General features: G+C 38.7%; 1 protein-coding gene across 1 annotated transcript in view; it reads left to right on the top strand.

The window, feature by feature from the left end:
* Positions 1-26024, top strand: part of FAF1 (Fas associated factor 1) — a 396465-nt gene that overhangs the window by 71227 nt on the left and 299214 nt on the right. Inside the window, exon 3 of the mRNA XM_090269431.1 lies at positions 8019-8065. Coding sequence (XP_090125557.1) covers positions 8019-8065 — 47 coding nt within the window. The remainder of the gene's footprint in view (positions 1-8018; positions 8066-26024) is intronic.

Here is a 26024-nt window from a genome sequence, read left to right as displayed (position 1 = left end):
AAAATTTTATTTATTTATTTTTAGAGTGATGGGAAGGGAGAGAGAAAGAAGAGGGAGAGAAACATCAATGTGTGGTTGACTCTCGTGGGCCCCAACTGGGGACCCGGCCTGCAGCTCAGACACATGTCCTGACTGGGAATTGAACCAGCAACCCTTTGATTTGCAGGCCAGCATTCAGTCCACTGAGCCACACCAGCCAGGGCTATATTTTTATTTTTAGAGAGAAGGGAAGGGAGAGAGAAAGAGAGGGAAAGAAACATCAATGTGTAGTTGCCTCTCATACATCCCCAACTAGGGACCTGGCCCACAACCCAGTCATGTGCCCTGACTGGGGATTGAACTGGCAACCCTTTGATTTGCAGGCCAGTGCTCAGTCCACCACACTAGCCAGGGCTACTGTTCATAGTTTTGATTCTCTTTTTCTTAAATAAGTCTCTTTAACATTTCATATAATAGGGGCTTGGTGATGAAGAATTCCTTTAGGTTTACCTTGTTTGGGAGGCACTTTATTTGCCCTTGATTCTAAATGATAACTCTCCTGGATAGAGTAATCTAGGTTATTTTAGGTCCTTGCTTTTCATCACTTTGAATATTTCTTGCCAGTCCCTTCTTACCTGCAAAGTTTCTTTTGAGAAATCAGTTGACAGTCTTATGGGCACTCCTTTGTAGGTAACTCTCTTCTTTTCTCCTGTTGCTTTTAAGATTCTCTCTTTAGCCGTTGGCATTTTAATTATGACGTGTCTTGGTGTGGTCCTCTTTGGGTCCAACTTGTTTGGGACTCTCTGTGCTTCCCAGACTTGTATGTCTGTTTCTTTCCCCAAATTAAGGAAGTTTTCCAACATTATTTTTTTAAGTAAGTTTACAATTTCTCGCTATTCCTCTTCTCCTTCTGGCACCCCTATGATTCAGGTGTTGGCACTTTTGGAGATATTCCAGAGTCTTCTTAAATTCTGTTTGTTTTTTTGAATCCATGTTTCTTCATTGTGTTATGGTTGACTGTTTATTTCTTTCTTATGTTCCAGATCATTGATTTTAATCCTGGCATTCTTCCCTTCACTGTTGGTTTCCTGTGGATTTTTCTTTATTTCACTTAGTGTATCCTTCATTTCTTCCCTTATGCATTTGCCATACTTAATCATTTCTCTGTGCATCCTTATCACCAGTGTTTTGAACTCTGCATCTGATAGGTTGTCTACCTCCATTTTATTTAGTTCTTTTTCTGGAGTTTTGATCTGTTCTTTCATTTGGGCCATACTTCTTTGTCTCCTCAGTTTGGTAGCCTTCCTCTGTTTGTTTCTGTGCATTAGGTAGAGCTACTGCACCTGTTATGTTGTAAGGGGCAGAGCCTTAGGCGTTTGTAAGTATAGGGCAACCCCTTTCACTCCTTTGTGGTGCTGTATGTGGGGGAGGGATTGGGGAGGGAACAATGCTGCTTGCTTGGCACTTGTCCTATTTCCAGCCACTTTACCCACTTCTCGTGTGAGACTGGTGTCCCTCTAGCTGTTGCCCTGGTGATGGTTCCTAGAGTGATTGGGTTTGCCTATGTTCTAGGACCATCGATGCCCTCTAAACAGAGTCTCCCGAGAGACCGGCAGTTTTCTGCCTCCCCTACACACACTGGTTCTCACAGTCAGAAGCCATGAGGCTTTATTTTCCTGGCGCTGGGACTGTGAGCTATGCTGTGTAGCCTGGGGCTGGGATCCCTCTCCAGGTGTCCCTCCTGGCTTTTATCTGCCACATGTAAATACGGGACTGCTCATTCTGCCGGTCATAGCCGCTGCCTTGCCTCCTCCCCCTGGCTCCCCATCTCTGCCCCTCTACCTGTCTGGATGAATATGATTTCTTTAAATCCTTAGTTGTCAGATTTCCATACAGCTTGAGTTTCTGGGAATTCTGGTTGTTTTTTGTTTTGATGTAGTTGCAGCGCAGTCCTTCTTATGATTGTGCAAGGAGACGAAGCTTGTCTACCTATGCCTCTGTCTTGGGTGGAAGTCTCAAGTACTCTTGGACAGGCTTATTTATAATGGCATATAAAGTTTTAATTGTGAGCTTATATACCCCCAAATAATAATGAAATCTGTGTTGAGTTTCTTTGCCCTTCTTTTTAACTGATTCCATAAGGTAACCTGTTTCAGTGTCTAAAACTAGTATTGCCTGAAGTTGTTTTAGGTTCCATGTCTTTTCTAAAGAATTTGTTATTCTTCAAAAATGAAACAATTATAAGGACAGACTCAACTACAGGATAATTTCCTCTTTGGGCAAGTTTTAGGAAAATAACTTACCCCTAACCCCATGTAGTTATTTGAATTTAACTTATTAATAATTATGTTACTTATTAAATTATAATGCATTTCCTTGATCACACTGACTGTACTTCAGGTGATCATTAGCCACATGGGGCTAGTGGCTACCATATGCATATCTGAGGGCAAGAACCTTTCAGGCAGAGAAATAGTAACCACAGAGAACCTTATGTGGGAAACCAGGCCTGGCATTTTCCTGGAACATCAAGAAGGCAAGTGTGGCTCAGGAATGGAGGAGGAGGTGAAATTAGATTTCAGTAATGAGAGGACTTAAATATCATAAGGATGTTGTCCTTTTATCTCAGAGTAAAGCCAATGGAAGATTTTGAGTAGAGGTTTGACATGATCTGACTTATATTTTAATAACGTCAGTATGGCCACTCTTAAGAGAATACACTGAAGGTGAACAAGGGCAAAACAAGGAAATCAGAAGACTTTTGCAACAATGGAAGAGAGAGGAGATAGAGGCTTGGACTAGAATGGTAGCAGTGCAATGTGATCAGATTCTGGATGTGTTTTAACATTTCAGCACCCAGGAGTAGTGAGCGAAAGAGGGAGTCAAGGATAAGCGCAAGATTTTTTGCTGGACCAACTGGAGGAATGGAGTTGCCATTCATTGAGATGGACACTTTCTATGTTTTGCTTAATATTGTATTATATTCTGCTCTTGGTTTCCCAAGGGTTGGGTCTGTCGTCTCCATATGTTATCCACAATACCTAGTACAGTTCTTGCATAGAGTAATTGCAACCTATTTTCTGGAATTAAATTGATCTTAGATGTTCATCAACCTCAAATTGTAGGCAGCTTATATTTAGGACTTTAGTAACAAAGTGGCAGAGTGCTCTCCTTATGTGGCTTCTTGTAACATAAAGCAGATATGACTTGTAGGCTTTGCTTACCTTCAGACATTTTTGTCTTTTTCAGGTTTCAGCTTGCGAATTGAATCTAGAAATTAACTTACTCTATTGAAATATATAAGTAAGGTTTGACTACATTTCATTCTTACCAACCTTTAAGTTTGTTTAGAAAAATTTCCTTTGCTTTCCACAGTGTTAATCTTAAGAAGAATAAAACCTTTTATTAATAATGAAAGTGCAAGGTACTCTGAAGTCAGTGGGTCAAACGATTTGACTGGAAAAGACTCCTTTAGGAGAAATCTGTAAAAAGGCCAGAAAGGAAAGTTGAAGCCTTTGTAATACCAGGCTAATGAATTTGGACTTGTTCTTTAAGCACTGGGAGGATCTGGTTGGGGTAGCACTGAGGCTTTTAAAAAAAAAAAAATTTATTTATTTATTTGTTTAGAGAGAGGAGAAAGGAGAAAGAGAGGAAGAGAAACATCACTGTGTGGTTGCCTCTCACTTGTGCCCCCGACTCGGGACCTGACGTGCAACCTAGTCATGTGCCCTGACTGGGAATCGAACCAGTGACACTTGGCTCGTAGGCCGACGCTCAATCCACTGAGCCACAGCAGCCAGGGCGAGGTTTTTTATGTGGTTCTCCCAGTTTGATGTTTTTTCTTTTCATTCATAGATATTTATTTGATAAGGGTGAGTCTCAGGTATGTACCATTATTAGTCTCAGGATCTGCCTCTTATTTATTGTGTTTTAAATTTGTTCTACACCAGTCTTGATTCTGTATGTTGGGCTATTTTATGTAGTGATAACTACTTGAAGGGATTTGGTGAACATTTTTTTTACATTTGTTGAAGAACAGATTATAGAATGGTTACATTTCTTAAATTGTTCTGCTTTCTGTTTCCTTTTCCTTAAAAAAAATAATCAAAGTAGAAATTACTAAAATCAAATATTTGGCCATTAGGAGCTGTTTTAGGATTGCCAATTGGAATTCTTCTGTACTGTAAAAATAAATGGCAGGGTTAATAAAAAGAAATTTAAGTTTTTAGAGTTAGTTGTAGGACTGTTAAATTACTGACTATTTTTCAACTTTGTTTCATCATCTTATCTGTAACTGATAAGAGTATTTTGGTGATGGTAGAACATTATCTAAATAGTGAAGAGAGGAAACATCTTTAGAAATAAGTTGTGTGCAACTGGTTAAGTGTTGTGTGGAAACATTTATATTTATTATAGCTCCCATTCCTTGCTTTCAATAGTTTGTGATTAAAAATGGTTTGTGATTTTAAACAAATATAAATTTTAGTATGGCAATAGTTAGAGTAAAAGCAGCTTACCTTTACTGAGTAGTTTACTATGTATCAAATATCACTGAAACATTTTATATGTTAACAAGTTTCATAAAAACTCAGTGAACAAAAACTGTTATCACAACCCCATTTTATATGTGAGAGAACTGAGGCAGCAAGAAATTAAGTAACTTTCTCAAGGTTACACAACAGTAAATGATGGAGCTAGAATGCAATAGCTTTCTATCTCAAGAGTCCTCACTTCGAACATATTTAATGACATGAATTTATGAAAGATCTATGCCTTTAGACATTAAGTAACTTCTAAGATAATAAAGAATTTAGGGGGAAAGAATACATATCTATATGGAATGGCAGAGTAAAAAGTTCTATATAAATCTCTAAAGTTTATTCTATAAACTGTCTATAGTTGTTCCCAAATCTGGCTGTGCATCACAGTCACTTGGGGAGTTGGGGGTGGGGGGAGGATGGTACATGGAAATTTCTGGGTCCCGTTCCAGACCACCTGAATTTGAATGATTTAGGAGCAGGATTTAAGTATATCTGGATTTCTCACCCAGCATGAACCAGACATTTATGCATCACTGGTATATAGCATGTAACAATACAGATTAAAACAAAAACACTATATAATGGCAATGGATAATTATGGTGGCTGACATTTATATTTTGTATTATCTCATTTAATCTTTAAAACACCTTGTGAAGTAAGTTGGTGATATTACCTCCAATTTATAGACAAGTTAACTGAATCTTAGAGTAGTCAAGTTTATATGACCAAAGTCACACTGTTTGGTAGTTTTACAAAACTAAAAGGTAAACATTTAATCTAGCAATTATAATCTTAAGCATTTTTCTAAAGAAATGAAAACATACCCCAAAATACTTAAACACTAATACTCATAGCAGCTTTATTTACAATACCCAGTTCCTAGGAGTAACCCAAATGCCCAACAGGCAAATGTTGTTTTGGGTATACCATTGGATACAATGGAATACTACACAGCAATAAAAAGGAACGAGCTATAGATACATTTTACTGCATAGGTACATCTCAAAAACATTAAGCTAAATGAAGTCAGATATGTAAGAGAAAATACTATATCATTTCATTTCATGTACATGAAACTCTAGAAAAGACTAATTTCATCTCTAGTTAAAGAAGGCGTATCAAGAGTTACTTGGGGTTTGTGGGGAATGATAGGGGAGGGACTACAGGGAAATTTAGGGATGATGCATACATCTTTCAAAACTTATCAAATTCTACACTTAAAATGAATTTATTTTATCATCAATAATAGTGATTTGTGAAAAGAGAACCACAAAGAAATCCACTTCTAGCACCCTAAAATGGCTGAAGTTAGACTAACAACACCAAATGATAGTGAGGATTTGGAGGACTAGATCTCTCATGCATTGCTAATGTGACTGTAAAATGGTACAACTACTTTGGAAACAGTGACAGTTTTCTATAAAGTTAAACTAGTACCATACAATCCCATAGTTCCACTCTCGGAATTTACCCAGTGGAAGTAAAAACATATCTACCAAAGACTAGTACTACTTTTCACTTATCCTTCAGTCTTCATTGAGACGTTGTTTCACCCAGGAAGCTTTTTCTGAGCCTTCCTCAGGTCTCGACTGGTGGCTTTTCCTTGAGCTCCTAGCATCCTTCATTTAACAAATAATCATTGAACATCTTTTATGTGCTGGCACTGTGCGAGGTAACTGGGATTAAGAGGTGAACAAATAGATATTATTTTTTCCATAATGGAGCCTATAGTCTAGTGAGAGAGGCAGACATAAAACAAATAACCTCCAAATAAATTACTAGTAATTATATGAAGGAAAAGTAAAGGATTCTATGTACTTATAAAGGGGGTTGATCAGAGAAAAAAATTAAAAAAAAATTTAATAGACACCTTGATTACAATTATTAAGATTTAGCCAGACAAAGAATGGGGAAAGGGCATTGCAAACAGATATAGTATCTTCAAAGGATCTGAGAAGTAGAAGAACTTGATGCCTTGAAGAACAAAAAAGCCCATTTTGGCTGAGGTTGTAGTATTAGCTATTGTGCAGATGAGGAAACCTGAGGCTCGGGAGATTCAGTGAATATAGAATATATTAAGATCATCAGATTAATCAACGAGAGAGTCTAGATTCAAACCTTGGACTTTATAAGTCCTTGGTGTCTTTTCCATTATAAGTTAGCATTCTCTAGTGAAAATTTGAAGAAAATCTTTCCAAAGTATGGTATTTTCTTTTCCAGCACCATTGAACATTCTCTTACCATTTTCTATTTTTTAGCAAAGGAGATACTGAATGTGGAACTATTGCTGTCAAAGAAAAGGGATAATTGACCTGGCACTTGGCAGAGATGCCTCCATTGAATTTGTGGCTTTGAAAACTGATTTTAGCATTTGCTTGACTCAAAGAATTTATTGAGCTTCCAGAGTTGTCAGGGCTGTGACATCTACTATCTATATTAATCTGTGAATTTCTTTTTTTGCCTGTAGAGCATTACAATTCTCAAAATTCACAGCAAACACTTTTTACTCTACTTTATTTCCATCCCACAGTATAACATTGTAAACTCGACCCACCTCTGGCAAATATTTAAGTTAATGTTTCACAAAATACACAACTTCTTTCGGCAATTGATTTCCAGACAGCTGATAAAACATTGAGGTGTTACTTTTTTTTTTTCTCCCCCCATTTTGATGTGGACATAGATGGGGAAGGAGAAGGAAGAAATTGTTACGATGCAAAGACCAAGTTGGATAGATGTTATTTTTTCCCTGTCAGTCTTCTCTCTTACCCTGCAGTGAACTGCCCACAGTCTAGGATGTAACAGCCTCCTTGCTTAGTAGCCTTCAGAAATTTCCATATCATGTCACACTTGTGCTGTGTTCTAAGCAATTGGTGACTTGTTAGCTTAGAGACCAGTTTTAGGAATGTTTTCCATAACTTCCTCAGCGATGCTCCTGCCTCCTTTTGTCAGCTAATAATATCATGGTATTGTGTTTGTGAAAGAACTTTGCCCCTTTGTTTTTTCCTCCTAAATGTTCTTTTCAAAAAGAATAATGATTATAAGAACAAGGAATGAATTTAATTCCTGAGCTAATTTTAAAATTCTTATTGGAGTTTTCCATTTGTGATTTTATATCTTGTTCTCAACCTGAGGGAGAAACTAATATTAAAAAGATTACTCAAAGGTACTGATTTTACTGTTTTGACATCCTTACACACTGGTTTTGTGGGTGTTTTGTTTGAATGAGGACTGTGGAAATTAAGCTTTTTATGACTCAAAATTTGGGGATATATTATGCCAAATATATGTTTTTAAATCTTCTAAAGCATAGTTTTACTATAGAGAAGCAGAAATATTTAATAGGTAATATTTTGTATCATTAAGGAAACATTTAGTATTTTGTTTAGCATTTTCAAAATATATTTATTTTCCTTAATAATGTTCACCACCCCACTGCAACCCACTCCTGAATATTTTTCTGCTTCATTAAATGGACTTCTGTTTCCTCTTTACAGGCAGCTATCAATGGTGTAATACCCCAGGAAAATGGCATTCTACAAAGGTATGTTATAAGGTGCTTAGAGGTAAGGTGAGAATTTAGCAAAGCAGAAAAAAAAAAGACAGTTGTTAATTTGTTTCACTTTTCGATAGAGGATTTGATCTCTGTTGTATAAATTCATTTTAATATAATTACTGTTCTTTCAGAATTTTTGTTATATTAATTTCCTAAAGCCCCAACTTTTTAAGATTGTATTTATCTTTTAAGAGAGAGGGGAAGGGAGGGAGAAATGGAAGGACAGAAGCATCGATTTGTGAAAGAAACATTGACCAGTTGGTTGCTTCTCGCATGTGCCCCAGCCAGGGACCTGGCCCACAACCCAGGCATGTGCCCTGACTGGGAATTGAACTGGTGACCTTTCGCTTTGAGGGGCAAGTCCAACCAACTGAGTCTTAACTGGCCAGAGCTAAAGTCTCAACTTTTAAGCATATGATGTTATTTCAGATTGGGTGATATCATTTTTAAAGGTGATTCCATTTTACTTTTAAGAAAACTCTATTTTTAGAAGAAAACTTTTTCTTCTAATTTATAAAATGGAAGGATCTGAATCCTTTAAATCATTGGTAGTGAGAAAATGTTATATGTTTCAATAGCCTGAGAGCATGGTTATCATCTCTCTATACAGGCTTTATCTCCAACTTTACTACATTCTTTTTTTCCTTTCTTTTGGTTTCTAAATTAAGTGCATGATAACTTGTCATAATTTCAGCAAGTCCTTAATAATGAAGCTTCCCAGAGCACTGAACTATTTTACCTGAAGAATCCAGTATTAACATGTGGAATGGTCTTTGTGGTTTTGTGTCATTGCCAGGAAGTAAAATTGAAAGATGATGCCAAGAGAACTATAATAGTTACAAAATAACTTCTTAAATTAAAAATAAATTCCTAACTTTTCTCTCCTTAAAATCAAAGACTCTGGTTTTGAATTAAAAGAGCACACTGTAAAGTCAAAGGAGGTAAAACCATTCTGCCTTCCAAGTGTAGTTTAATTGCTTGATTCCCTCCCCCCTTCTCAATTCAAACTTTGGCTTGAATTTTGGTGGCTGGGATTTCTAAGTCACTGAAGCGTGATCTGCTAAAAGTGCAGATGAGGCAAACAGAAACAGCACATTAGGAATGAGGTTGTTTTGGAAAGGAAGAAAAGTGCTGTTGCAAAAACATCAAAAAACTCACCAGGAAAAGCAAAATGTGCTGTACTTCATAGGAAACTATGTATATTTAGAAAGGAAGCAAAATTCTATGTGGTACCTGTACCACCCTTAGTGATTAATGGTTTTTAGGTGAAAGCAATGATAAACAGACTTATCCTCCAACCTTCCTTTAAAACTGTCAGAAAGAATTTCATCCAGAGTAAGTGCAGCTGATATCCAAAGCCTGTTTTGATTTTTTGGGGGGGTGGGGTGGGTCCAAAAGCATTAAATTCTAACCTTGTCTAGAAAGCAAACCAGATGATTATAGGAGCCTCCTTCATGATCATTTTTTTTCTTGGTTAAGAAAGTTTTAGACTGCTAAATATGGCTCCAGTTTTATTCTTGAGTAAATGTTATTCTACTTTTTGTGCCAAAATTTTTGCTTGCTAAACCCTTGTGGATTCAGCTGCTGGGTTTTGAGTACATACTGCATATATCTTACATTTAATAGTATTTGCTATGGGCGAACTGTAGAAATTTCCTCATCCCTGGAAACATCCCATCTCCCTTGTTGCAGCTGATATTTTTGCTTAATGTATTTTATAACTAGGTATTTAGTACTGAATTGATTTCTTTTAAGGTTACTATAATACTTAGGGTTTAACTTTCATTAGAGTGGATTTTTGGTTTTGTTTGCTTGTTAAATTAAAGGAATGAGTTATGTCCACAGAGAAAGTCAGTTGTATCTAGTAATAGTCTTCAAGTATTTTCCTTCCTACTAACATTTCTTCTTCACCTTTGAAACCTCTGTGGATTTGATGTAACTGAAAATTCTTCTGTATGGCTACTGACCAGAGGAAAATGAAAGAAGGCTATTTATACTTTCTCATAGGCTAAAGCACTGAAAGTGGAAGACAAAATGCTAGCAATGATGTATGTCGGCAGGTGAAAGGATCTTTGTTTTGTATATTTGACTTTTGTAATAAAGTTGAATACAAGTGAATACAAGTGACCCTTAATTTGTCATTTTATACCTCAACAGAGAAAAGAGTTACCAAAAAGATTTTTTTTTTAAGAATTATTTTTGGAGGGAGAAGAGCCCAATTCCTGTGCTTTATAACTTTTCTTGAAATCAGATTTTTGTTGAGTTTAAAACTGGGAATTTGGTTTTTAATGTACCCATAAAATTTAACAGCAAAGAAACTTAACTTTTTTTTTTAATGTTTAACTCACTGTGACATATTTTCCTTTAATACTCATTACAGACCTTAAGAGATAAATCATGTATCATAAATGAGGAAACTCAGGGTTAGAGAGTTTACATAGACTCGCTCAAGGTCACAAGTGTAGTAGGTAGTGAAGACTGGATTGTTTCCTTTTAAAAACCATGCTTTTTCTTACATTGCTCTGTCTTCTTCAAGGTCAGTAAGCCAGGCATGTCACAACTTTTGTCTTAAGAGTTTTCCTTTTTGGGTAAAAGAGTTGAAATTTAATACATGTATATAACATCTTCTCTCAGAGCTTTGTTTTTACAGTTATTATTTTAGTTGTAAGTGAGTAAAGGCAGATATTATTATAGAAAGAAGTGTTAATGAATTACAAGAAATTCCTAAAAGAGAGAAGATCCTATGTTTTCTAAAATTTTATGAATTAACAGTGTAGTTTTACTCACTGACCAACTGGGTTGTATTTATCTATTCCTGTTTATTATATTACCCAGACAGATGTACTACATGTTTCTTTGTCCATTGTTTAATTTTTTTAGGAAACCTAGTGAAGACAGGACTTGTTTTCAAACATCCATTTTGGCCAGTTAGTTTCTATTTGTTGTTTTCTCTGGTGCCCATTTAAAATATTTGGTTTTTAAACACAAAATTTATCTTTTAAACACATGTACTTTTTTGTACCTAGAGATTTTACCATGAGATGAACTTTTAAAAATTGAAATAAGTTCAGAGTTCATGTTTACTTTGCTGTTGTTCACTGCCTTCCAAGGACCTGTGTGGTTGGTAAAGGAAAGTTGAGTAACGCTAAGAATCCTTCTCTAGTGGAAGTCGAGGTCTAAAACAGATTTCTCTGTAAAGTTTCCCTTAACCAATCAGTGTCTTTTTAAAATTCTTTTTTAATTTAAAATTTCTCCTTCAATTACAATTTACATCTTAAGTTATTGATTAACTAGAAAAAGAATGCTGAGAAGGTCAAATTAAAGGATGGTAGTCTTCATCCTAAAATGAAAAATCTTTTTTTTTAAAGTATATTTTATTGATTATGTTATTACAGTAGTTCCAATTTTTTTCCCCTTTGCGCTCCTCTGCCCAGTCCCCACCTTCCCTCCAACAGCCCCACCCCCCTTAGTTCATGTCCATGGGTCATGCATATAAGTTCTTTGGCTTCACCCTTTCCTATATTATTCTTAACTTTCCCCTGTCTATTTTGTACCAACCGATTATGCTTCTTAGTCCCTGCACCATTTCCCCATTTCTCCCCCTTCCCCCTCCCAGCTGATAACCCTCCAAATGATCCCCATACCTATGATTCTGTTCCTATTCTGGTTTGCTTAGTTGGCTTTTGTTTTTATTTTTTAGATTCAGTTGTTGATAGTTGTGAGTTTGTTGTCATTTTAGAGTTCATAGTTTTGATCTTTTTTTAAGTAAGTCCCCTTGACATTTCATATAATAATGGCTTGGTGATGGTGAAGTCCTTTAGCTTCACCTTGTCTGGGAAGCACTTCATCTTCCCTTCCATTCCAAATGATAGCTTTGTTGGAGAAAGTAATCCTGGTTGCAGGTTGCCTTTCATCACATTGAATACTGCTTGCCAGTCCCTTCCTACCTGCAAAGTGTCAAAGTGTCCTCTGAGAATCAGCTGATAGTCCTATAGAAGCCCCCATGTAGGCAACTCTCTGCCTCTCTCTTGCTGCCCCAAGGACTCTTCTCTTTATCTTTCACCTTTGGCATCTCAGTCATGATACGTCCTGGTGTGGTCCCCTCTGGGTCCAGTCCACCTGGGACCCTCCATGCTTCCTGGACCTGTATGGCCATCTCCTTCACAAAATTTGGGAAGTTTTCCTCATTATTTCAATTTTTGCTTCCTCATTCTGCACTGGTTGACTGTTTTTTTTCTTCTTCTTATGTTCCAAATCATTGATTTGAACCCCGGTTTCCTTCCCTTCACCTTTGGTTTTGTGTGGATTTTCCTTCGTTTCACTTAGCATAGCCTTCATTCTTCTCTTATGCGTTTGCCATGCTCAAGCATATCTGTGAAGCCAGTGAGTATCTTTATCACCAGTGTTTTGAACTCTGCATCTGTTAGGTTGGCTATATCCTCGTTTGTTAGGTTGGCTATCTCCTCATCGCTTAGTTCTCCCTCTGGAACCTTGATCTGTTCCCCCTTTTGAGCCATACTTCTCTGTCTCCTCATTCTGACAGGCTCCTGTGTTTGTTTGCCTCCCAGGTAGAGCTGTCATTCCTGTTATGTTGTAAGGGGCGGAGCCTTAGGGATTTGTCAGCACAGGGTGACCTGTTTCACCATGTTGTGGCGCTGTATGTGGGGGAGGGGTCTGAGAGGGAACAATGCCGCCTGCCCAGCACTTGCCCCTTTTCCAGGCACCTCTCCCACTTCTGCACTGGTCTGGCGCTTCTCTAGCTGCTGCCTTGGCTGTCGTTCCCAGAGTGGGTGGGTCTGCTGACGTTCTAGGACCTTGGCGGCCCTTTAAACAAGAGGACTCTGCTGAGAGACAGGCGGTTTCTGCCTCCGCTCCAAACCCCACTGGTCTGCATAGTCAGAAGCATGAGTCTTGATTTTCCCTAGTGCTGGGACCGTGGGCTGCGAGGTCCGGTGAGGAGCTGGGAATGCTCTTCAGGTGTCCTTTCTGACTTTTTTAAAACGTGTGACTATGCTTTCTGCCAGCCTGCTGCCGCCACCACCACACCACATCCTCTCTGCCCTGGCTCCACTCCTCCTACCTGTCTGGATGAGTATTTCTTCTTTACATCTTTGTTTGCTGGACTTCCATGCAGTTTGATTTTCTGGAACTTCTGTTTGTTTCTAGTTTTGAGGTAGTTGTATTCCTTCTTAGTTGTGGAGGGAGACGCAGCGTGTCTGTCTAGGCTTCCATCTTGGCTGGAAGTCCTGAAAAATCTTAAAGATACCTTTCCTGAGTGTATAATTATGGATAACTTTGCACTCTTTGAATGTCATTGAACATTAGTCAAAACTGATATGTTCATTCATTAACTGCTAGTCTCTTTTCCTCTCTCTCTCGATTGCTAGTAAGAAAACTAATGTAAATTCATTTTTAATTGATCTTGAAATAGAGTAATTACGGGCAAATTCTCAAATGATAACTTTTAAAAACCTTCTTTGTGGCTGACAACCACACCAAATAGTCTGCTCTTATTAGAAATGTTAAGCTATCTCCTAGAGTTAGGGTTTGGTAAAGAGGAAAGAAAAAAGCACACTAGAAGTTTCAAACAGAGAATTTCAGGTTGGGAATCAGTTACACAGAAGCGGAGCAGGTTCAAACAGCAAAAAAGGGGATACCAGTACAACCCAGATATAATGACTGCAGGAAACACTTGGACCACCAGGCTTAGATGCGGGGGTAGTCCTGCTGGTCAACAAGGAAGGGATCCTAGGGTGAGAGCAGACTTATAGGTGCAGCATCCCCTAAGCAGGGTGACAGAAGAACTAGGATTGTGTGGGTCAGGTTCAATCCACCCACTTCAGGAGGCCAGCTCCTGGGCAGGTCTGTTCAGGAGAGTTCCCTGCTGACCACTGAAGGGCAAAAAATCCCTTCTAGTACTGGGAGGAGAAAGGAAAGAGGTTGGGAGAAGTTGAGGTTAACAAAATTTTTAATCTCAGAGGAAGGGCCTTAAGAACTTGACCCCAGACCTGTAAGAAAGAAGTCCTGCTCATCTGATACTGGTACATCTGATGGGATGCAGAAGCTTTTGTTTCTTTTTCTTTTTTAAAGTATTAAAAGAAGTTAGATGCTAACTCCAATGGCTGAAATAAATCTGATGCCATTATTATGGTGATGTCACTGCTAGGGTGATGTTGATAGTATCAGTGTACAAACTATAAGAGGAGACTTTCATGTGCGTCTGTGCACACGCACGCATGCTGCTACAGTCCTTTGTTTCTATTACTGGTCATAAGGCCATGGCTGATGTTAGTCCTCTCCCCCCACCCCCACTATTTATTCTGTATTTCCTATGCCAACACTTCAACTACTAAAGGTTCTTTACCTGGTGGGACATCCCAAACATTCATTCTTGAAGAATCAGAATCCTCGGTGGACCTGTCTTTTAAAAAGAATTGGTTGTAGTTTTCCATTAACTTTTATTATTGGGCATGCCCCAGAAGATAGTTCATTGTGTAGCAGCAACTTCATTTTCTTCTTGGTAATCAGGACCAGTCACCCCAGCTAGCACCCCCTTCTTTGCTAGTTGATGCAAATTCTAATTAAGTGGAAGTACTGGGAGAACATTACATTCTTGGGAACTAGGATCTCTGAACCACCGAAGCCCAAGTTGCAGAAAACAAACCACTACCACTGTTTAATTCTCATATCTATGTTTTCTGGCAGCATAAGAAATAACCACTGTGTTTTGATTACTGATGAAAAGCATATACCACACCATTTAAAGTGGAACACCAAGCTTTGAGAGTGTTGTCTCCCAGCCTGTATCATAACTGTCTTCAGCCCGTCATTCCCCTGTTCTGTCAGGCTACCTGCTTCTGGGTAATAGTATACACAAATGATACCAGTGCTATACTTCTTTTGCTGTGAAGTGAATTCCTGGGTTAGAACCCTTGTTGGGCTGGAAACTATAGATCAATAAAACATTCCCTATATCCTTGAGTGGTGATGCTGGCAGAAGCATTGCTGCCAGGGAAGTCAATTTCATATCCAGAAAATGGTCTTCTTTAGTGAGAACAGATCATTGCCCCCTCCATGATAGAAATGATCCATTACCAGATCCCTGAGAAATGGATCCATATTGGTCTTATTGTTTACATTTTAGGCAGTAGTTTCCCTAGCCAGATTCCGACTTGCTGAGGGGGAGTTGATATTGTTATGCCTGTGCCTAACCTCCACTTTTTTTTTTTTTTTTTTTTGTGGGTTAGATAATAAGGTTTATTAAGTAACATTAACCAACCACCGGCCAGATCCTTTTACTTGATACTGCCTTTGGTCCCCACAAAAATCAAAACATTGCTTATATTTTGTGTTATTTCCTTCTCCTCTCTCCCCATAAAGAAACTAAAACTTGTCAAGTAAGTAACTTGAACTAATGTAGTGGCAAATAAAAATTTGAATTTAAACCCAGTTAATTTCATTCCATGGTCTACGTTTCTTCCACATATGAAAATCATATTCCCTTTTGAGGGAACAGAGAGAACAGAGGAACTGTCACCATGATATACTCTTTTTTTTTTTTTTTTTTTTAAATATATTTTATTGATTATGCTGTTACAGTAGTTCCAATTTTTTCCCCTTTACTCCCCTCCACCCAGTATCTCCCTCCCCCAGCATCCCCCCCCAAGTCCATACCCATGGTTCGTAAAAAATAACTATCCCTCCCTCTCAGATATTAAGACCCTTTGTAATCTTGTAAAGGACAATGGGCGAAGGTCTCAAGCTCCTCTAGCTGCTTCAAGCTGGACATGGTCGTCGTCCTACCTACCCTTGGGTCCAGAAATCCCTAATAAGAGTGGGGGTGTGGAGGGGAGGGTGGCCTTCCCACATGGGGAAGGATCATGCAGACTCCAGGTCAGTTGGCTGTCTCCGGACAACGGCGTGCTTGGTTTAGCAGGCTGGCATCCTTGTTGTGTTCTGGGGGCAACAGATTTGGCAAAAAGGGTTAAAAAGCATCATTCAATCCATAACTACTAGGTGGCAAAAGGCAGGGATTAATTTTTCAATGTTCCACATTAGGAGAAAAAAAAAAAAAAAAAAGGGCTTCTTTGGAGGAAGGTGTGCTAGGCACATCTCTCCTGTCCAAAACCCTTTTGCCCATTTTATTTAGTTTGGGCTGAGGGAAATAGTTTATGTTTCCCCCCTCTCAGACCTCTGGGCCCTTTCTGTCCAAGCCATTAGGATAGAAAAGAGAATTCAGTTTTAAAGTGAAGCCCACAGACCACCCCATTCTTCACCAACTCAGCCATTTAGTTCAGCCAAACTGTTGAGTCTCCGGAGGCAGCGCTGCAGAGAGGATTAAGTGAGGCTTATGCATACAGACAATCACTCAGGTAATGCGGTCATAGGCTTATGCCCTTTGAAAACAGAAAACACATGTTAATTTATGTAACATAACCAACAAAAAAGTCTCTAAATCTGTAAGACTGTCTTATTGGGAAGACATACAGTTGCAAGGCACTTGACATTCTACTTGCCTGCAACTTGAATCTCTTTGGTGATATCACAGATATGGTTTAATTTTCAAGTGAAACCATTTTTTAAATGAGAAGAAACTTTTAAGATGGTTAGCTGCCCTACTTTACAGTCTGCCACTGATCATTGTGATTTTCCTTGAATACTGATTTTTCTCCCTAAGATTACTCTCCTTGTCTTTAAAGGGACTACATTAAGTCCATTTTTAATTTATCCTGTTCATTTGCATAAGCATAACAAGAGCAGCAAATGATCACTTATGATCTTTAGTTCTGTTTTGCTGGAACTTACCCAAGGAACATTTAGGGTGGCCCTCAGTCTGCTCTTCAGTGCACAGAAGCTGGGCCACATACCTGGCATTCATCCTTGCCTGTACACACCTGTCCTTTCCAAGTCTTTCTGGTTTTCCATTGTGCCTTAAGGTCCCTTCTAGCCATCTTTCAGGAAAACAACCTTCGTTCCTTCCCTGGAGAGATTGCTGTGGACCGCACAACCAACCATGGCAGCAGGCCTTTTATTTCGCGGGCTTTTATTACTGTTGAAAGTCATTCCCAGTTCCTTAGGGCTTTTGGTAACAACATGAGCCCAAGCATGTCTCCTTTAGGCTTGACATTCCAGTCAAAGGCTTGTTCAGAAAAAGGAACCTCTATTAACAACTGGTCTTATTAGGTCTATGCAAAGAAACTTAAGTCATTACTTACTTGTTTAGAATGCCAAACTCTGGAGAGATCAAATAGGGAGAAAAATATACAACGTGAAGGAAAATCTTTGTCCTAATATTCACTGAACTGGCATTTCCATTCTTCATATTTTCATTTTCCCCCACTAAAAAAAATTTTTTTGTTTGTTTTTCCATTACAGTTGTCTCTCTTTTTTGTTTTTTTTTTCCCCTCTTGTTTCCCTGTATCCTGCCCCTCCCTTCCCCCACATTCAGTCCCCACTCAGTTGCCCATGTCTGTGGGTCATTTATACATGTTCTTTGATTTTACACTTCCCCTTCTTACCCCCTTTTCTCCCTCCCCCCTCCCCCCTTGTTACTGTTAGTCTACTCCTTGTTTACATACCTCTGGTTCAATTTTGCTCATTTGTTTGTGTTGTTCATTAGTTTCCTGTAATAGGTGACAGCATAACGTATTTTTCTTTCGTTGCCTGGCTTATTTCGCTAAGCATAATTCTCTCTAGTTCCATCCATGTTGTTGCAAATGGTAGAAGTTCCTTCTTTCTTTCTGCTACATAGAACTCCATTGTGTAAATGTACCACAGTTTTTTGATCCACTCATCTACAGATGGGCATTTAGGTTGTTTCCAGCACTTGGCTATTGTAAATAGTGCTGCTATGAACATTGGAGTGCATAGGTTCTTTTGAATTGGTGTTTCAGGATTTTTCGGATATAATCCCAGTAATGGAATTGCTGGTTCAAAAGGCAGTTCCATTTTTAGTTTTTTGAGGAAATTCCAAACTGTTTTCCATAGTGGCTGCACCAGTCTGCATTCCCACCAGCAATGCACCAGGGTTCCCGTTTCTCCGCATCCTCTCCAGCACAAGTTGTTTGTTGATTTGTTGATTATGGCCATTCTGACTGGTGTGAGGTGGTATCTCATTGTGGTTTTTATTTGCATCTCTCTGATGGCTAGTGATGTTGAGCATATTTTCATATATCTATGGGCCCTCTGTATGTCTTCTTTGGAGAAGTGTTTGTTCAGGTCCTTTGCCCATTTTTTAATTGGGTTGTCTGTCTTCTTGGTGTTGAGTCGTATGAGTTCTTTATATATTTTGGAGATCAATCCCTTGTCTGAGATGTCATTGGCGAATATATTTTCCCATATGGTTGGTTTCCTTTGCATCTTGCTGATGTTTTCTTTAGCTGAGCAGAAACTTTTTAGTTTGATGTAGTCCCATTTGTTTATTCTTTCCTTTATTTCCCTTGCCTTAGGAGATATATCAGTGAAAATGTTGCTACGTGGGATATCTGAAATTTTCCTGCCTATTTTTTCCTCTAGGACTTTTATGGTATCACGGCTTACATTTAAGTCTTTGATCCATTTTGAGTTTATTATGGTGTATGGTGTAAGTTGGTGGTCTAGTTTCATTTTTTTGCATGTCCCTGTCCAGTTCTCCCAACACCATTTGTTGAAGAGGCTCTTTTCACTCCATTTGATGTTCTTTCCCCCTTTGTCAAATATTAGTTGACCATATGAACCTGGGTTTATTTCTGGGCTCTCTATTCTGTTCCATTGATCTATATGTCTGTTTTTATGCCAGTACCAGACTGTTTTGATTACCGTGGCCTTGTAGTATAGTTTGATATCAGGTATTGTGATTCCTCCTACTGTGTTCTTCTTCCTCAAAATTGCTGTGGCTATTCGGGCTCTTTTTTGGTTCCATATAAATTTTTGAAGTATTTGTTCTAGGTCTGTGAAATATGTTGCTGGTATTTTAATAGGGATTGCATTGAATCTATAAATTGCTTTGGGTAGTATGGACATTTTAATGATGTTGATTCTTCCCATCCATGAGCATGGTATATGCTTCCATTTATTTGTATCTTCTTTAATTTCTTTCTTCAATGTTATGTAGTTTTCTGAGTACAGGTCTTTTACCTCCTTGGTTAAGTTTATTCCTAGGTATTTTATTTTTCTTGTTGCTATGGTAAATTGAATTTTTCTTTCAGTTTCTATCTCTGAGTTTTTATTGTTGGTGTATAAAAATGCCTTTGATTTCTTAATATTGACTTTGTATCCTGCTATTTTGCCGAATTCACTTATTAGGTCGAGTAGTTTTTTTGTGGAGTCTATAGGGTTTTCTATGTACACTATCATGTCATCTGCAAATAATGACAGTTTTACTTCCTCTTTTCCAATTTGGATGCCTTTTATTTCTCTTTCTTGTCTGATTGCGGTGGCTAGAACTTCCAAGACTATGTTGAATAGGAGTGGGGAGAGCGGACATCCTTGTCTTGTTCCTGATCTCAGGGGGAATGCTCTCAGTTTTTGCCCATTGAGTATGATGTTGGCTTCAGGTTTCTCATATATGGCCTTTATTATGTTGAGGTATGCTCCCTCTATTCCCATTTTGCTGAGAGTTTTTATCATAAATGGGTGTTGTACTTTATCAAATGCTTTTTCTGAATCTATTGATATTATCATGTGGTTTTTGTCTTTCATTTTGTTTATGTGGTGTATTACGTTTATTGATTTACGAATGTTAAACCATCCTTGCATCCCTGGGATGAATCCTACTTGATCGTGGTGTATGATCTTTCTAATGTGTTGCTGGATCCGGTTTGCCAATATTTTGTTGAGGATTTTAGCATCTATGTTCATCAGCGATATTGGCCTGTAGTTTTCTTTCTTTGTTGTGTCTTGACCTGGTTTTGGAATTAGGGTTATACTGGCTTCATAGAATGAGTTTGGCAGTCTTCCCTCTTCTTGTATCTTTTGGAATAGTCTGAGAAGGATAGGAGTTAGTTCTTTCCTAAATGTTTTGTAGAATTCACTTGTGAAGCCATCCGGTCCAGGGCTTTTGTGTGCTGGGAGTTTTTTGATTACTGCTTCAATTTCACTAGCTGTTATTGGTCTATTCAGACTTTCTGCTTCTTCTTGATTCAGTTTGGGAAGACTATAGGTTTCCAGGAATCTGTCCATTTCCTCTAGGTTGTCAAATTTCTTGCCATACAGTTGTTCATAATAATTTCTTATAATCCTTTGTATTTCTGTGGTATCAGTTGTGATTTCTCCTCTTTCATTTCTGATTTTATTTATTTGGGTCCTCTCTCTTTTTTTCTTGATGAGCCTGCTTAAAGGCTTGTCAATTTTGTTTATTTTTTCAAAGAACCAGCTCCTACTTTTGTTGATCTTTTGAATTGTTAGTTTAGACTCTATGTCATTTAATTCTGCTCTGATCTTGATGATTTCCTTCCTTCTACTTGATCTGGGCTTTGCTTGTTGTTCTTCCTCTAGATCTTGTAGCTGTAGGGTTAAATTTTTTATTAGATATTCCTCTAGCTTTTTTAGGTAGGCCTGTATTGCTATGAACTTTCCTCTTAGGACTGCTTTCGCTGTATCCCATAGGTTTTGGGTTGTTGTGTGTTCATTATCATTAGTTTCCAGAAACTTTTTGATTTCTTCCTTGATGTCATTGTTAACCCATTCATTATTTAATAGCATGTTATTCATTCTCCATGAGTTTGAATGTTTTTGAGTTTTTTCCTTGAGGTTGATTTCCAATTTTAAGCCATTGTGATCTGAGAAGATGCTTGATATAATTTCAATTTTCTTGAATTTGTTAAGGCTTGTTTTGTGTCCTACCATGTGGTCTATCTTTGAAAATGTTCCATGTGCACTTGAGAAGTATGTATATTTTGCTTCTTTGGGGTGAAAACTTCTATATATATCGACTAAGTCCATTTGATCTAGAGTGTTGTTCAGTGCCTCCATATCTTTGGTGTTTCTTTGCTTCGAAGATCTGTCCATTGTTGACAATGGGGTGTTAAAGTCCCCTACTATGAGTGTGTTGTTGTCTATATCTTTCTTGGAGTCTTTCAAAAGTTTCCTTACATATTTGGGTGCTCCTAAGTTTGGTGCATATATATTTATAAGGGTTATATCTTCTTGATGGATTTTTCCCTTAAGTATTATGAAATGCCCTTCTTTGTCTCTTTTTATGGACTTTGCTGTGAAATCTGTTTTGTCTGATATAAGTATTGCTACCCCGGCTTTTTTTTCATGTCCATTTGCTTGGAATACATTTTTCCATCCCTTTACTTTCAGTCTGTGTAGATCTTTTGTTCTAAGGTGGGTCTCTTGTAGACAGCATATATGTGGGTCATTCTTTCTAATCCATTCAGCTACCCTATGTCTTTTAATTGGAGCATTTAATCCATTTACATTTAAGGTTATTACCGATAAGTACTTATTCATTGTCATTTTTCCCCTTTGTACTCGTGTTCTTCTCTGTCTCTCTCTGTTTCTTTATCTTCTTAGAGCAGACCTTTTAGCATCTCTTGCATTGCTGGTTTGGTGGAGATGTATTCTTTTAGCCTTCTTTTGTCTTGGAAGCTCCTTATTTCACCCTCCATTTTGAATGAGAGCTTTGCTGGGTATAGTATTCTAGGTTGTAGGCCTTTGTTTTTCATTGCTTGGAATACTTTTTGCCATTCCCTTCTGGCTTGTAGTGTTTCTGCTGAGAAATCTGATGATAGCCTTATTGGAGTACCCTTGTATGTTATTAGTTGTTTTTCTCTTGCTGCTTTTAGGATCCTCTCTTTGTCTTTGAATGTTGCCGTTTTAATTATGATGTGTCTTGAGGTGGGCCTGTTGGGGTTCATCTTCATTGGGACCCTCTGTGCTTCCTGGACTTGCGTGACTCTTTCTCTCGTCATGTTAGGAAAGTTTTCTGTCATTAGTTTTTCAAAGAGGTTTTCTATTCCTTGCTCTTCTTCTTCTCCTTCTGGAATTCCTATGATACGGATATTATTACGTTTCATGTTGTCCTGCAGCTGTCTTAGAACCTCTTCAGTCTTGTTCAGTCTTTTTTCATTTTGTTGCATTGTCTGGGAGTTTTTGTGTAGGTTGTCCTCCAGCTCGCTGATCCGATCTTCTGCTTCCTCTAGCCTGCTTTTAATTCCTTCTACTGTGTTCTTCAATTCAGAGATCGTATTTTTCATTTCCTCCTGGCTCTTATTGATAGCTTCTATGTCCTTTTTCATGCTCATGTAATTTTCTGTGAGTTCCTTGTAGTTTTTCTGGAGTTCTTTGAAGTTTCCGCTGAGCTCATTCAGCTTCTCCATAATCCATGTTTTGAATTCCATATCTGATAGTTCGCTCCCCTCTATTTCATTTAGCACTCTTTCTGGGGATTCTACCTTTCCTTTTGATGGGAGGTTGTTTCTCTGTCTCCCCATTTTTTTGACTCCTATTGTTTGTTGGTGCTTCTTGGAATGATCTGCACTTCCTGGATCTGCCTCTGGTGGCGTCAGATCATGTACCAGTCTGGCCCTAGGCAGCCTGTTGGAGACTTCCAGGGATCTACTGCTGTTGTCTGTCTTCTTTGATTGTTAATCTATTCAATCTGTGATTAGCTGTCAGGCTTAAGAACTGTGGGTGTGGCAGCTTAATTCCTGTAGGCAGGGCTTTTGCTTCCCCTCAGGCTGACGCCACTTGGAGGGGAATGGTCTACCCGCAGTACTGGGGATGAGTCAGCACTGGGACCCAGTCAGCTGCTCCTCCAGTTCTCCCCTCAAAGCCACCGTGCCAAATTCTCCCCAAGTGTCTCCAGTCCTCTCTGCCTTCCCTCTGCTTGAGCCCAGGGTAAGTGGTGGCCAAAATATTTTCGTATGTGATCCACTTAAGAGCTCTTTTTCTCCTGCTGTTTCTCTCCGGCTAGCAAGAAAGCCTGTGGCTTTTCACTTTTCACAGCTGATACTATTTTACTTTCCACTCTGTCGCTGTAGGCTGGGAAGCCCAGCTGGGGGTTTAGACCCTGCCCTTCTCAGGGGGAATCCCCGGCTGCTGAGCTGTTTCTCAGTCCTTTCAGCAGCCACCCGTGTGAGCCCAGCCAGCCCTTCCACGTCTCCGCACTCCCTACCGGTCACGTTGTGATGTAGCGGCCTTTTCTGTCTCTCCGTGGTTATAAGACTTCTTTCCAGCTAGTGTTCCGTTGGTTATTCCAGATGATTTCTCCAAAATTAAGTTGTAAATCCAGACTGGTCCTGGGAGGAGGTTAGTGTAGCTTCCACTTACTCCTCCGCCATCTTGGATCTCCCTAACCTCCACTTTTATTGGCATGAACACACTGTGCATTAATGCCCTGAGCAGCCCTGTGTAGCAAGGGGGCAAAGCTGACTGACATCAACAGAACAATGTCATCATATCCATGTTTAGAGCCCCTCTTTCGATGGATAGACTATAAACATTCACCTCACAAACATATATTCACTTTTTGTGTCTGTTCTAAAAGATCTATTTCCAAAATTCTTACCTAGACTTTCCTTTTATTCTTTCCAAGTCCTGATCAGCTGGTCAACCCCTTAACTATCTCTTTTCTTCTAAATGAAATGGTCACCCTGTGGCACAACCTTAAGTTCTCCCCACTGGGAGACCTTTCTTTCACTACTGTCTATTTTTGGTTGGTGCCGGTATATAACACATAACCATCTTTTCTTTTTCTGGTCCAAAAATTTTCTTTCTCACTTAACTTAGTTATCTCATATATTGATGGAAAGTGTAATGTACAGCAGCTGGCCTTTTACCCTGACATACTTCTGACCATTGGGCCACTGAGATGTCACCAAGGTGGCAAGCCCATACATTTTTGTGGTGTTTATCTCCTAGTCACACAGCACACACACATGCATGCATGTGTCTTGCCAAAGCATCCAAGTTCTTGGTATGTCTGCTCTTCAGGACCAATCTATATTGTCATCAGTATAGTGTTCTGTGGAACATGTAGGTGATCAAGGTCTCTCCAGACCTTATGACAAAGCGCAGGAGAGTGGACATAATAGTCAGGAAAAGACAGTGAGGATATGTGTCTTTTACCCTGCTGGGGGGACACAAAATGCTTATCATGGCGCTTGCAGATTTTATATAGAGAGAAAAAAGTGTATGCAAGATCAAAGTATCTGCAAGATCAGTTGCTTCCTGCTGTCCCTCTCTGCACAATAACCCCACCTCTGTGGATTAGGAAACCAGTATGGGGTGTCTACCAATTGCTAAAGTGTGTCTCTTTCAATTATACATTCAAGCTCTAGGGCAAAACCTACAGGGTAGGTTGAGAGATTGTTTGAACCCAGTGTGAGTAGATTTGGGCCAAAACTTTATCACCATAATCTTCCACTTTTATATCCCTAGGAATTAGTATCAGTTTAGAGTTAGCATCTAGTAATCCCCTAAAGATGTGGATATTTTCCCTTTTATCAGTACACAAACACCCTAATGAATGGCTGCAAATCTTTGAGGGGAGGTCTTAGAGGAAATTTTAAAATACATACATGTGGCTGTGTTGCATTGTCTTTGAGGGGACCTGGGACTTGTCTGAACCAACTTGTGTTGGAAACTGGAAGTGACTATAATTTTCCATCGGGGTTAGGGAAGTTAGAATTTAGATGGTCAGATCTAGGAATTCTACTGTATGTATCATAGGTAAGTAGTATTTTAGAAGGCTGACTTTTAATTTTGTTCCTTAGAAATAACATGTTCAATTAAGCATTACTAAAGATCTCTGCAGGTTGAAATCTTCTGATTGCCTCTTTTTGCTCATACTATCCATTAATTGATTGCTTCTACTGTTTTCTTACTAAATCCTGCCATTTGACCTCTGCACTCTTGAGATCTTACCATGCTCTAGGAAATCTTTTTCAGTGGTGCCATGCCATTTCCAACCCAGATAAGACAGCCACTACAGGGGTTTTTCAAGACTACAGATTTTCTTACAAATATATTTCTCAGTGCTTTACTGCAGTGTCCTCTGGGACCTCATGGATGATGTAGAAGGATGTGTCTATAATCAGGTTGTACATGGAAAATATATTCCAGCATTTGTATTTTTCTAAGCATCTGGATTTCTTCTACATTTTGCCAGGAAACTTTGGGCATTTCATCCCCATTCATCCTTTGGGACTTATGTTTCATTCAGCCAACAAGCAAACTATTCGAGGTACTTGAAGCTGCTTAAGCAAACATGTTATATTTGGCCCTACCCTAACTCTTGTGGCCAAACTCACTTCAAATTCATTTTCATACCTAATCCCTACTTTCGTGCTGATATAATTTATGAAAAATCTTATACTCCTTTTTGGATATAAGCTATCTTCTCTCAGTTAAGACATTGTACTCGTTTTCTTGGAGCATGCCTAGATCTGATTTTGGAGGCAATAAGGAATGGTGGGAGTAGGTTTTGAAAGTAGGTATCCCTTTCAAGGCAACTGTCTCAGGTAAGAGTATTGACATTTTTCAGTCAAGAGGAGGGCTAACCTTTTCAGTAATGGGATGAAGATCTTTTTCTGTTTACAAAAGAAACTCAGAGGGACTCTAAGGGTTCAAGGTTCTAACCATCCAAGTCCACTCAGGTATTCCCATTTCACATCTTAGGGTCCCACTCCTTCTAAAATAGTGTCTTAACTTTTACAGAAGAAGCTTATTAGAAAGGTGTATATTCAACTGCCATTGTAATTATGCAAGCTGCAAAATTAAATGTTGGGTCTAATTCTCAGCAGGATCATACCTGTGGTTACAGAAATAAGAAACTTTTTAAAGAGCTACTTTGGAAGCTCTGTAACTTATCATGACTTGAACTGAAAGTTGAAAACCATAAATATGTCATTTTCTTCTGTAAACTCAGACTTAGAGTCAGAGGCAGCCAGCCCATAGTCTTTGTTGTCATTATTACCACCATAACGGTTAAGTCAAACCATCATTTGGTCCCCATAGGCAC

This window comes from Furipterus horrens, unplaced genomic scaffold, assembly GCF_987537825.1.
Source record: "Furipterus horrens unplaced genomic scaffold, mFurHor1.1.pri manual_scaffold_3, whole genome shotgun sequence".
In the NCBI taxonomy this organism is placed as follows: Eukaryota; Metazoa; Chordata; class Mammalia; order Chiroptera; family Furipteridae; genus Furipterus; species Furipterus horrens.
Note: the sequence above shows the minus strand (reverse complement) of the source record. Positions and strands in the feature narration are given on the sequence as shown.